Source organism: Oryctolagus cuniculus, chromosome 2 (assembly GCF_051225735.1).
Source record: "Oryctolagus cuniculus isolate XC-2025 breed Fujian yellow rabbit chromosome 2, ASM5122573v1, whole genome shotgun sequence".
NCBI lineage: Eukaryota > Metazoa > Chordata > Mammalia > Lagomorpha > Leporidae > Oryctolagus > Oryctolagus cuniculus.
Genome location: NC_142868.1, coordinates 170,470,157 through 170,483,765, shown reverse-complemented (window position 1 = coordinate 170,483,765; position 13,609 = coordinate 170,470,157). Strand labels below are relative to the sequence as shown.

At 43.6% G+C, this 13,609-nt stretch overlaps 1 protein-coding gene across 18 annotated transcripts in view; it reads left to right on the top strand.

Annotated features, from left to right (window-relative positions):
* Window positions 1-550: 550 nt before the first annotated feature.
* The window catches only part of LOC149128144 (uncharacterized), a 77,124-nt gene continuing 64,065 nt past the window's right edge, over window positions 551-13,609 (top strand). For 4 of the 18 annotated variants that reach the window (XR_016230451.1, XR_016230450.1, XR_016230452.1 and 1 more), the window contains exons 1-4: window positions 1,817-1,954; window positions 2,110-2,178; window positions 9,050-9,157; window positions 10,267-10,367. Coding sequence is in view for 1 of the 18 variants with exons in the window: in XM_089327726.1 (XP_089183852.1) it covers window positions 566-727; window positions 2,110-2,178; window positions 9,050-9,157 (339 nt within the window). In the remaining 17 variants the exon portion in view is untranslated. The other 14 variants (XR_016230464.1, XR_016230462.1, XR_016230461.1 and 11 more) reach the window with 12 other exon arrangements.

Below are 13,609 nucleotides of genomic sequence, written 5' to 3'. Positions count from 1 at the left end.
TCCCTCCACCAAAATGCAAGCTCCCTGAGGGTGAGGTGGTTGTAGTTACTGCTACATCCTGTCTTGGTTCGCTTTCTGCTGTTATAACAGAATATTGCAGACTGGAGAAACTGCAAACAGAAGTTTGGCACAGAGTTGGGGAGCTGTGAAGTCCCAGACCCAGATGGAGGGGCTGCACCTGCTGGGGGCCTCCTTGCTGCACCATAACATGGCGGAAGCTCTCACATGGTGAGAGGGTGCACTGTGAGAGAGAAGGGGGCCGGACGCCCCCTTCTGTGATGGACCCAGTTCTGTGACAATAGCCCGAGTCCTTTCAGGAGAAGGGCGCCTGCATGACCTACTCACCGCTCTGAGGTCCCACCTCTTACTACTGTTAGAATACCAATCAGATTTTAACCGAATCGTTCAGCCCTTGGCTCCTCAAAACTCACATCCTTCTCACAGGCAAAATACATCCATTGCACCCCCAGAGCCCCAGCATCAACTCCGAAGTCTGCGGCTCAGGCTTCTCCTCTGACTCAGACGTGGGTGTGACTGACTCCAGGTGTGATTCACTCCCAGGCCGATGCTCTCTAGCTGTGAGCCTGTGAGATCTAAACAAGTTGGCTCCTTCCAAATACAGGGGTGGGAGAGACTCAGGGTAGGCATCGCCATTCCAAAGTGGAGGCACAAGAAAGAAGGGAGGGGGAAATGGGTCCCAAATGAGTCCAAACTCAAAGAGACAGCAGTAAGTTTTAAATCTCCAGAATAATCTCCTTTTTAATCCGTGTCCTGAATCCCGGGCACAGTGGAATGGGAGTTGGGGCCCCAAGGTCTCAGGAAGCCCCAGCCCCATGTTGGGCTAAGTCCACCCAGCAGCTCTTACGTGCAGCAGTCTCATGGCTGTAGCTCCCCGAGGCTGGTGTGCATTCTGGGGGCCCTGCAGTTCCAGGCCTCACTCCCATGCCTCCGCTGGGCATTCCTTAGTGGGGTCTCTCTGTGGCATTACCCACACCCTCCTGCTTGGCAGTGCTCCAACAGGGACTCTTTGCAGTGGCCCTGCCTGCGACAAGTCTCTGCTTGAGGCTGAGGCTGTTTGCAGCATTCTTTGAAATCTGGCTGGAGGAAGCCATGGCCCCACAGCTCTTGCTCTGCGCATCTGCAGAATTAGCACCACATGGACACCATCAAGGGCTACCACATGTGCCTTCTGCAGTGGCCAGTCAAGCTGCACCTGGACCCACTTGAGTTGCCACTAGGGTGGCTGAGGAGGGCTGTGCTGGGGGGTGGGGCTGGGGAAAGGGGGGTGGGCAGAGTCCTGAGATGGGCTTGGACAGCAAACATGTGTAGGGTGCCCTGGGTCTGTCCCCCAAATTTTCTGCTTTCCTAGAGACTCTGAAATGCTTTTGGGTGGCTTTCTCCCATTGTCTTAATGAGCTCTTCTATCACTACTGATGTCCACAGCAAAGAGCTGCTTGGCCATGTTCTTGGCTTGCTCTCCTAAGCACTGCTTTTCAATCCTTAGGCAACCAAGCACTCTCTCTCTCTCTCTCTCTCTCTCTCTCTCTCTCTCTCTCTCTCTCTGTGTGTGTGTGTGTGTGTGTGTGTGAGAGAGAGAGCAAGAGAAAGAGAGAGAGAGATCTGCTGGTTTACTCCCTGGATGCCTGCAACAGCTGGGGCTGGGCTAAGGGTGAAGCCAGGAGTCAAGAACAGAGCTGAAATTTCCCGTGTGGTGGTAGGGACCCAATTACCTGAACCATCACTGCCGCCTTTGAGGTCTGCATTAGCAGGAAGCTGGAGTCGGGAGCTGCAGCTGGGAATCAAATCCAGGTGCTCTGAGGCGGGACCCAGGTCTCTCAATCGCTAGGTTAAGTACCCATTCCCTCAGCACGAGTTTTGGAGGCAACATCCAGGTCCTAGCCACGCCCAGTGCCCATGCTTTTGCTTAGTGGGTGTTGAAGTAATGAATTAATGGGTGAGTCTCAGAGGGCAGTCTACCCCCATTGGTAAAGGGTTCACAGTGTGACGTTTGTCTAACCCACACTCAGGTATTGAGCACCTGCCGTGTATTGGGTGGCGTGGTCATTACTGAGCAAGTGAAAAGCTGAGGCTGTTTCTTCTGCCCTGCAGGTTCCCATGGTGACAGAGCGTTGCTCCTTAGACTCTTCCCGGGAGGTTAATGCTGCTCTTCCGTGTCAGGTCAGTTCTGAGTTGGAGCTGTGCAACAATTGTTCCCATTTTTTTTAAAATCTAAGGAATGATGCCGGGCGCTTCTGGAAACCCGTTTTAGAAAATAGGATTCATGAAATTTTTCTACCTCACAGAGCTAGAGGGGATTAGAAATGGGAAGGTAAGCAATTAAGCCAGTTTTGCTACTACAATATCATGTAATCACCTCGGTGGCTAGCTTTAAAAATGAGGCGTGGGCTGGCGCCGCGGCTCACTAGGCTAATCCTCTGCCTTGCGGCACCGGCACACCGGGTTCTAGTCCCGGTCGGGGCGCCGGATTCTGTCCCGGCTGCTCCTCTTCCAGGCCAGCTCTCTGCTGTGGCCAGGGAATGCAGTGGAGGATGGCCCAAGTACTTGGGCCCTGCACCCCATGGGAGACCAGGAGAAGTACCTGACTCCTGACTTCGGATCAGCGCAGTGTGCCGGCCGCAGCGGCCACTGTGGGGTGAACCAATGGAAAAGGAAGACCTTTCTCTCTGTCCCTCTCTCTCTCACTGTCCACTCTGCCTGTCCAAAAAAAAAAAAAAAATGAGGCGTTAGGGTGTTAGGGTTATTTTTAAACTTGAATGTGTCTTTTGGAGCTCATTTCTCTATCTCTGGGATCATAGACTGTGGCTGGATTTTTTCTAAGGGGCAGGCCCATGTGTATACAAATTCGAATTTAAAAGGAACCTTTTACTCTCACTATAGGTGTGGGTCAAACACAGTTTCGAGTAGCAGTACCATGGTCACTTCAAAATCGGGTTGAAGTATGTTTTTCAAGTGTTATTGTATGGGAACCTAGGAAGACTGCAGGACTTGGTGGGGGAGTGGAACACCTGTCAGGCATGCACGTGGACTGCATAATAGGTGCAGTCGACGGTCTCGGACAACAATGAGAGGTCCAGAATATTTATATTAGGGCATATTAATATAGCAGTGCCATAGGGTTCTACACACACTTCTGGAACATTGAGAGGGTCTTGCTTAATGCATTGACTCCTAGTAGATGGACTGGAAATGGAGAACTGTGCTTTCTGTTAGAGGATAGCTATTGCTGGGAAAGCAAAATGAACCGTGGGAGCTGTGTGTGTCTTTAATGCTAAGGTACTTCTAGATACTAACGACTTTGCAAAACCATAGCAAGCAAATCGGAAAGAAACCGAAGAGAATTTCTCCTTCCTTCCCACCGCTCACCCTCTTTCCTTTCTCTGGAAGAGTTACTGGCAGTAGCCTTTTTCCCATAGTTTTCCATGATTAGGTGCCTATACCAAAGAGGCCCTGGCATTTAACAGCAAAGCAGAAAACTTTTGAAGACCCAGGTAGGGTTTTGGTGGAAAAGGCTAACAAGGGTTTTAATCTCAGACCCTGGGAGGTGTCTCGCCTCTGTAAGTAGAAGCAGATTTGATATCCCTCTTTTAATTAAAACCATCTGCTGCCCAAAACCCCTTCTCAGTTGCCCTAAATAACTTATTTTCCAACTCCATCTTCAAGCAGTGTGTCTTCCAATAAAGCATGTTATCGTTTGTTCAGAAGACTGATAACTCAAGAGTTGTGAATAATGGAAAAATGACAAAACTTGCTATACATAATCAGTTGGCAAAGGCAGGAGAAATAACAGCTGCTTAACTGTTGTAGTGTATATTTTAAAACTGAGCTTGTAACTCAGTATGGCTGCCAAGTCACAGATTTCCCTCAACAATCTCAAGATGGCTAAAGGCCATACAGATAGCGATTTGTTGGTGGCTTTCTTCTCTCGGTGAGCCTCCGACTTTGGGAGGGTATTGGCCGGGGGACAGGGTGCTTTTGGAGCCCCATTTGCTCAGGGTCTCAGACTCTGCAGTGGAAATGCCAGTTGGAACCAGACGGTGACGTCATTACCGACGTGCTGTTGTCAGCTGAGCAGCATCAGCCTTCATGGACACAGGTAGGCTGGAGTTCTGAAACAGATCGATGTCGTCCTGGAAAGCCGATTGGCTGTCACATCAAGGCAAATCAAGATAAGTGTTCAGGGTAATAATGGATTTGCTCGTCACAGAATTTTATGCATAACCATTTTGCAAGGCAAGGACTTTTGGGAGGAGCATATTAATTCAGGTGATTTCAGCTGGAATCCCAGCTCTACCCCTGTTGTTTTTGCAACAGTTGGTAATGAACTTATGCTTGAGGAGCCAACCTGTCTTCTTGTTTATCAAATTAACACCATCAAATCTTATTTGAGAGGTGCCATTAAAATGAGTTCATGGATGTATAGTGATTTATTTATTTTTAAAAATGATGAAATTGAAAAATTCTGAGAATAATTAAAAGGTGCCCTGTACCGATCACTAGACTTTAAAATTAGTAACATTTGCCTTACTTTTCTTTTGCATTTTTTAGAAGTAAAATCTTAACAATACATTTGGTTGTACCTTACCCTCTGTTTTTCCTTTCTTTCATAGCTAACCACTATCCTGAAATCGTGCATATCTTTCCCATCTCTGTGTCTGTCTACTGAATGTGTATGTATTCCTAAACAATGCAGTAGTCTCCTCTTATCCATGATTTCACCTTCTGTGCTTCCAGCTACCTGTGGTTTACCACAGACAAAAAATATTGCATGGAAAATTCTAGAAGTCAATTCCCAAGTTTTAAATCATAAGCCATTTTGAGTAGCAGGGTACAGTCTCACACCCTCCTGTGCAAGCCCACCTGAGGTGTGACTCATTCCTTCATTCAGTGTGTTCACATTGTGTGCTTTTAACCTGCTGTGGGTCGTTTAGTGGCCTTCTTGGTTATCACCTTGACTGCCAGTACAATAAGGACTTGTCTTTGAATAACCTTTACTTTACTTAATAATGGCCCTAAAATGCAAGAGTGCTGATGCTAGCAACTTGGATATTCCAACGAGAAGCTGTAGAGTGCTTCCTTTAAATGAAAAGGTGGAAGTTTATTATATGTATAACAGTATAGGAGAAAACATAGTACAAATAGTGTTTAATACCATTGAAGTTTCAAGTAGCCCTTTGGGGTCTGGGAGTGTAGCCCCCATGGGTTGGAGAGGACTACTTTGTATTGTTTTGCTTTTTGAGTTTAATGCATTTACAGAAATGGAATAATTCTAAATCTTTTTGTGATTGCTTTTCATGCAACATCAATTTTGAGATTTAGCCATGTTACATAAAACATTGTGTTAACAAGTAATATATTAACTTCAATTACAATCTAGTGTCCTATTACATGTAATTATCCATTTCCTCAGTGAAAAACTTTGAACTTCTAATTTTTTTGCTATTCAAACAAGGCCTTTCTCAAAGATTTATTTATTCAGAAGGGAGAGTTACAGAGACAGAGGGACACCCCCCCCCACCATGCACACACATGGGAGTTGGGGGGAAGAGAGATCCTCCATCTGCTGGTTCACCCCACAAATGCCTATAACAGCTGGAGCTGGGCCAGGTCAAAGCTGGACCCAGGAGCCAGGAACTCAAGTCAGGTCTCCCAAGTGGGCATCAGGGACTCAAATGCTTGAGTCATTAACTGCTGCCTTCCAGGGTGGCATCAGCAGGTAGCTGGAATTGGAAGCAGAGCCGGGACTCAAAGACAAGCACTCTGACACAGGATGTGGGCATCCCAACTGACGGCTTAACTGCTACACAAAATGCTTGCCCCTTTGTGATTTCTTTCCCCCTGAATTTCTCAAATTGGTTTATTTGATCTCTCTTTGGACAAATCATATTTTAAAAGTAATATTTTAAAACCATATTTTAAAACCTAACTGTATTTAAGTCCTGCATATCTTACTCTTCAAATGGTTGTGATTTTTTTGACACTTTTCTCCATGTATTAACTTGCAAACTTCTGAAAAGCACCCTATGACAATTTGATGGGAATTACATTACAATTTATAGGTTTCTATCAGAAGAAACTATATCTTAACATTGAATCATTTTTCCATCATCATTATCCATTTATTTAGTTTTTAAAAAACATCATTCAAGGGGCAGGCATTGTGGCACAGCAGGTAAAGCCATCGCATGTGGTGCCAGCATCCCATATGGGCACCAGTTCCTGTCCCGGCTGTTCCAATTCCAATCCAGCTCCCTGCTGGCCTGGGAAAAGCAGTGTAAGATGGCCTAAGGGCTTGGGCCCCTGCATCCCTGTGGGAAATCTGGATGAAGCTCCTGGCTCCTGGCTTTGGCCTGGCCCAGCCCCAGCTGTTGCAGTCATTTGGGGCATGAACCAGTGGGTGGAAGATCTCTTTGTCTCTCCCTCTTTCTCTAACTCTGCCTTTCAGATAAATAAAAATAAATCTTTAAAATAAAAAAATCATTCAGTACATTAAGATTTCTTAATTTTTGAACATCTTCTGTTAGACGTATTCCCTGTAACAATGGCTTTTTGTTTTTGTCAATGAATTTTTAAAAATTTTTAAAATTTTTTTTATTTTTATTTTTTGACAGGCAGAGCTAGTGAGAGTGACAGAGAGAAAGGTCTTCCTTTTCCATTGGTTCACCCCCCAAATGGCCGCCATGGCTGGCGCACCGTGCTGATATGAAGCCAGGAGCCAGGTGCGTCTCCTGGCCTCCCATGCGGGTTCAGGGCCCAAGCACTTGGGCCATCCTCCACTGCACTCCCGGGCCACAGCAGAGAGCTGGACTGGAAGAGGGGCAACCGGGACAGAATCCGGCGCCCCAACCGGGACAAGAACCCAAGGTGCCAGCACTGCAGGCAGAGGATTAGCATAGTGAGCCACTGCGCCGGCCTGTTAATGAATTTTTAAAATTAAAATTTTTGCCTTGGTTTTTCCTTATAAGAAAGATTATTACTGATTTTTATGTTTTATTATATTTTTAATGTAAGTTTGCTTAACTTAAGCTCTAATTATTTGTGTATTTTCTTGGCTTTTCTGTGTATTATTAACAAATAATAATTTTATTTCTTTTTAATCCTTAATTTCCTATTTATCATATCTTACTGCACTGGCTAGAACTTCCAATATTATGAACACAAAGGGTAAAAACAGACATTTGTTTCAACCTTAAATAAATTGATTCACTATTAAGTATAATATTTGCTACAACCATTTATTAGACTATTTATTTCCATTACTAGTTTGCTAATAGCATGTTTTTCTTTTTCTTTTTTAAAAGATTTATTTATTTATTTATTTATTTGAAAGGTAGAGTTACACAGAGAGAAAAGCAGAGGCAGAGAGATCTTCCTTCGTTGGTTCACTCCCCAGTTGGCCAAAATGGCCAGAGCTGGCCAACCCATAGCCAGGAGCCAGGAACTTCTTCCTGGTCTTCCAAGTGGGTACAGGGGCCCAAGGACCTGGGCCATCTTCTACTGCTTTCCCAGGCCATAGCAGAGAGCTGGGTTGGAAGTGGAGCAGCTGGGACTCATATTGGTGCCCATATGTGTTGCTGGCACTGCAGGCTTTGCCTGCTATGCCACAGCACCGGCCCCCAATGTTTTTCTTTTAATCCTGAGTCCATGCCAAGGCTTATTGGATGTATTTTTAAAGTATGTATAGAGATGATTTTGTGTTTTTTCTTCTTTAACTTATAAACATCAATAAGTTACATGAATAGATTACCAATAATTGAGTCATCCTCGCATATCTGGGATAAACACTACTTGGTTCTAATTTAAACACATTGATGCAAGCACCATTGAATTCAATTTTCTAGCATTTTGTTTAGGATTTTTATATATATGTAATTAGTGATGTTAGTGATTTTTTTCCCTCCATACAGTGCTTATCTAGTTTGGTGTTAGTCATTCCATCCTCATAAAATAAGTAATGAATGTGTCATTCTTTTTCTAAACTCTGAACTATTTATATAGAATACAAAATATCTACTATTTAGAGGCTTGATAAACGTTGCTTTAAGACATTTTTTGTAAACAGATTCTTAATTATTGACCATTTTTAAGCTTCATACAGGGTTATTCTGGTTTTCTACTTTTTTTTTTACTCAGTGCTGTAAATTTTTATATTTCCAGAATTTTCATCTTTCTCTTTATTGGTGTAACAATTTACATAATATCCTCATATATTTAAAATTTATTTATTATTTACTTTGAAAGGCATAGAGACAGACAGAGAGAGAGATATACAGAGAGACAAAGATCTCCCATCTGCTAGTTCATCCCCAAATGCTACAGCCGTTGGGGCTGGGCCAGGCTGAAGCCAGGAAGCAAGAACTCAGTCCAAGTCTCCTACATGGGTGGCAGGGACCCAGGTACTTCAGCCGTCACCTAATGCCTCCCAGGGTGTGCATTAGCGGGAAGCTGGGAAAAGGAGCAGAGCCAGGACTTGAACCTGGGCATTAGGATATGGGATGAAAGTGTCTCAGGAGGCATCTTAACTGCTAGGTCAAATGCCTGGCCCTCTCATCTGTTTTTCAAAAATTCTATCTACAGTTCATCAGTGTTTATTCCTAATGGTGTTTATGGATTTCTTTTCCCCCTTTAACAGTCATCCAGAACTTTGTGTTTCTTCTATGCGCTTTGTTCTCTACTCATTAGTTCTAGTTTCTTCATTTGCTCTTCTATTGTGTTCAGTATTTCCTTTAGGCATACTCTGCTGTCCTCACTTCTTGAATTGTGGGCTACTTACTTTTTTTTTCTTTCCTAATATATGCATTTAAAGGTACACACATTTCCTCTTGGAGACTATTTAAGCTTTCCATACATTTTATGTCCTGTTTCAATTGTTATTCAACTTCAAGTATTAAACATCACCATTCTGATTTCTTCATGGACTAAGAATGATTTTAGAGGTATGTTTGTATATTTCCAAATGCATGGGCTGTTGGCTTCTGATTTTATTGCATTTTATAATTATTCTAATGCTGCTAATGTTTGTCTCTTTCAGAGCACTCTGTCTTCTATTATCCAGCTCCAGATTCTAGCTGATGCTGTGGGTCATGTCTGGTGGTTTTCCCTCACTGCAAATGATGGCCAGAATTTTGTGCTTCTCCCTGTGAGTTCAACTTTAGTGTGCCTCTTGCATGGCTTTCCTGCACTATTGCTTGTGGACATTTGTCTTCTGGCTGTTTTATATTTGTTTCTACTGCAAGTCCCAAGGTTTCAAGAATTCAGGATCTTTTTTTTCTGTTAATTTCACAGCTGCTGTTTCTTTATCACACAGGTTAAGTGTAAATGTGACCCCTGATACCCACCTGTGCAGTAGGTTTGCGATTTTATTTTCCTGTTACATGAACTTGCTTCCGCTTCCAGAGCCTCTGTACATGACAAATCGTCCTGCTGCTGCCAGGGCTGGTGACAGGTGGTCCTTCTGGAGTTCTTGTTTTGCAAGAGAATTGGGGTTAACCTCTGTCCTTTCACAGGATCAACAAATGCTGTGTTTCTGGGAAATGTTGAAACTGCAGCTCCAGCCCGGATACTCTGGACCACTGAGGCCTCAGCTTGCAATGCTGCCCACTCTAGTTTCGAGTAACTGCTCATTTCTGGAATTTCCTTTTGAGATAGCCATATGTTAAACACAGTTTGCGTTATGTTTTGGAATTTCAAATTATCTAAGGGTAAAAGGGGACGTATTGTCAGATCAGGCAAACTTGTGTTATAACCAATGTAGAATTTTATAAATGTAAGTTAAAGATATTTCTTATCTGGTCCTGCGAGTTATCATTCCTAACGTGAATGAGCTGATTTTATATATTAGATTTGCTTCAAGCACGGTGGATGCTACTTTCAGAAAGTTCCCTTACAGAGGGGGAAAGTAAGTGTGAGTGCAGTTCTGTTCTGAGGTCATCACAGAGTGTTGGAGAAGAAGCACAAGTTCTGGTTTCAGGGAGATAATGCAGTTCTACTTCTGATTTATGGGACTATCTAGATTTACATCCATGTTCATTCTCTGGCCCAAGATCAGTCGGACCCTGTTGGGCAGTGAGAAGCCGAGCCACTCACGGTGACGTGTGCGGTTCTGTGAGTCTAAAATGACGGGTACACTGATGTGCTTTGTGCTCATCTGCTTGTGCAGATGGGTCCCAAGCATAGGAATGGGCTTCTTTCCTCACATGGAGAAGAATAAGAATTGCTTTCCTATAGAACAATGTTTTCCCGTTCTAGGGCTGATTTTCTCTGATGGGATGGACTTTTTGTTGGAGGTGGAGGAGATGTCTTTCGTTTGGCCAGAGAGCCTGTCCATGCCAGTTCTGAAGTGCTGACTGGTACGTTCAGTTACGTGACTCCTCCCTGTTGTGACTGATTTCTTCCTCATCGAGTTTGCTTTGCGCTGATATAGAAACTCATTTCGAAAAGCAGGGGAGAAGTTAGTAAACACAGCTAATTTCACACCAGAACTGTGTTTTTGGGAAAATAATTTCACAGTTCAGAAAAAAAGGAGTAACCTGTTTATGAGCTGATACTGAAGATGTAGTCTGAGTGTAGGAACATACTATCAGAAGGAATGTACTACAGTGCAGTTAAAATCTAGAGTTTAGTCAAGTAATTGGTGCAGGAGTGAAAGGATCCTAACTAATAAATGTCTAGTTTTTCTTCTCAGCTTTTAACAATGGCAAGCCAGTTGGTCATTAAAAAGGAATGGCTATTGGGTTCACCATCTGTTAGAGACCATTTGATTGAACCAAAGGACGTTAAGGGGTTTGGGATTAGGGGGAATGTAAGTCCTTCCCTTCTGTGACCAAGATGTGCTCTCATTTCCTTGTTATCTGTAAGAGGCCAACCCTAAAGCATCATCAGATAACTTCAAAATAAACTTTGGGATATGTAAGCAGTTGTCTCATTCAGGAGAAGAATGATCTAGTAATTGGCTGTACTGAATCTTCTTGACACTTTCCATTTATTTCAAGTCTACTTGCAATTTGTGTTGGTCATTTCTGCTCCTGAATTTAGTGAATAATAATTTTATTAGCATGACATCGAAGGTGTTGTGAAACACTCTGAGTGATTTTTCTTTGACAGATACAGTTAGACAGTGAGAGGGAGAGACAGAGAGAAAGGTCTTCCCTCCGCTGGTTCACCCCCCAAATGGCCACTACGGATGGAGCTAAGCCCATCCGAAGCCAGGAGCCAAGTGCTTCTTCCTGATCTCCCATGCAGGTGCAGGTGCCCAAGCACTTGGGCCATCCTCCACTGCCCTCCCAGGCCACAGCAGAGAGCTGGACTGGAAGAGGAGCAACTGGGACTAGAACCCGGTGCCCGTATGGGATACTGGCACCGCAGGCGGAAGATTAACCAAGTGAGCCATGGCGCCAGCCCCTGAGTGATCTTTCTAACGCAGTGTTTAGGTACAGAAGTAGACTGGGCCCAACCTCAGTCCTACCCTGCTGAATGGTTACCTTTGACAAAGTTGCTTCAGTGCCCCATTTGGTAAAATGGAGATCACAATAGCACACTCTCATCAGATAACTGGGAGGATTAGAAAATAGATAAACGCATGTGCTCCCCACGTACTGAGTATTTGGTGTTAGCCATCATAGGTAAATGTGCATTTGTGCTGCATGGAGACACACTCAAAACACCTAAACCATATTTCTTACCAACAGATTGAAATGGTATCTACTATCTTTAGAGGGGGTAAAATCTGATTTTTCTCTTATGAAGAAAGCAGTCTTTCTAGGCTGATGATTCTACCAAAAAAAAAAAAAAAAGTGTGTCCTTTTGGATATTTTAAGCTTTCTAGGAGTGAGCTCTAGAAAACTAAGTTCAGATTTTTGCTTTAGCTAGGCTTGCTTATTACTCATCTTTCTCATCTGAACTTTAATGAAAGATCTCTGATTTCACAAATCAGTGAGGGGAACTTAAACACTAATGGTTTTCACTCACGCTGCCTAATTCCCTAAATGTCTTTACCGTGTCATTTACTGTCCCTCCTCTTTGTTGCACTGTTCAGAACTGAGGCTTTTCCAACTGACACTCTTCTCCATGCTAGCCTTCCAGCTGGGCAGTGTGTGTCAACTACAGGCACCTGCGCTTGTGAATTTCTGGTTTGCATTAGGCCATCATGGTTTATTGTCCTAAAACCTCTTGAAGCACAGGGTTCAATCCCATGCCGGGTAACCTTCCCAAGATGATGTTCACTTGACATTCTTGAGTTTAATAGTCACTTGGGTAAATCTTTAGATACAGTTCATCACCCTCATGTATCAAATGAGGATAATCTGAATCCCTTGAAAGCATGCATAAAATATGTAATTGCCCTTGAAAATGAACACAAATAATTTACTGGTAAATATTTTTTTTTCTAAATCACATACCACTTCCTTGGGTTGCAGTCTGTATTCCACAGATGCCCGTAAACTCATACATTTGTGTGTGTGTGTGTGTGTGTGTATGTGTTGTGTTTTTAGTGATACACTGTGATCCTAAGTCAGAGGCTACTTCTACATTTTCCTTTACTGAGTCAAAAATAATAAGGGACAGAGTCAACAATCTTTTTTTTTTTTAGATTTATTTATTTGAAAGTCAGAGTTACACAGAGAGAGGAGAGGAGCTGCACCAATCTGAAGCCAGGAGCCAGGAGCCAGGAGCTTCTTCCGGGTCTCGCACGTGGGTGCAGGGGCCCAAGGACTTGGGCCATCTTCTACTGCTTTCCCAGGCCACAGCAGAAAGCTGGATCAGAAGTGGAGCAGTCGGATTAGAATCAGCACTCATATGGGATGCAGCACTGCAGGCCAGGGCGTTAACCTGCTGTGCCACAGCGCTGGCCCCAACAATCTTTTGTTGATCCCACTGTTAACTTCTCTGAGTATTTCTGTGGCTCCCAGGACTGATGGACTCTTTCTCACTAGAACTCATTTACATACTTGACAATCTAAACCTTCCACAGCTGAATTTTTTATACTTACCCCTTTGACCTTCCTAGAAACTTATTTTTCCTCTGTAGCCAGGTACACAGTGCATCCGTGATGCCATTGGCCTTATTCCAGATCTCATACTTCGAAGCTCTCCTTCCCTCCTCCTAGCTCTGCACTTCCAACTTTCCCAAAGGTTTCCTAAGACTTGATTGGTCCTTCTCCCCTGAGCCTCTTGAGATGTTGTCTTGTCCAATTCTACTGACCTAGACTTTCTTGTGTTTACAAATCGACTTACGTACGACAAAACACCATCTATTGCCTTGGATTTGTATTAATCCCTGTGTGATCCTTGGGGTTGTCCTCCTCACTCTCCATCCCCAGTCAGATTGGAAGGACAAAGATAGCCTTTTCTTTCCTTGGCATTGCATGTTGAAAAACTACTCCGCCATGCAGATTGGTACATGCACTTTGTTCATTGCCTCATCTGTGTCTGGTGTTTGTTTTCCAATGAAAACATACAAGCAATGAAGGCAGTCTCCAAAAAACATCTTCAAGTGTGCTCTTTCAAATATGGAACAAGGAAGATATTGTGTAGCCTAATCTTGCCTTCCTATGATCTTATATAAAACCAGAGAGGGCAAGTTGGGCAAAAA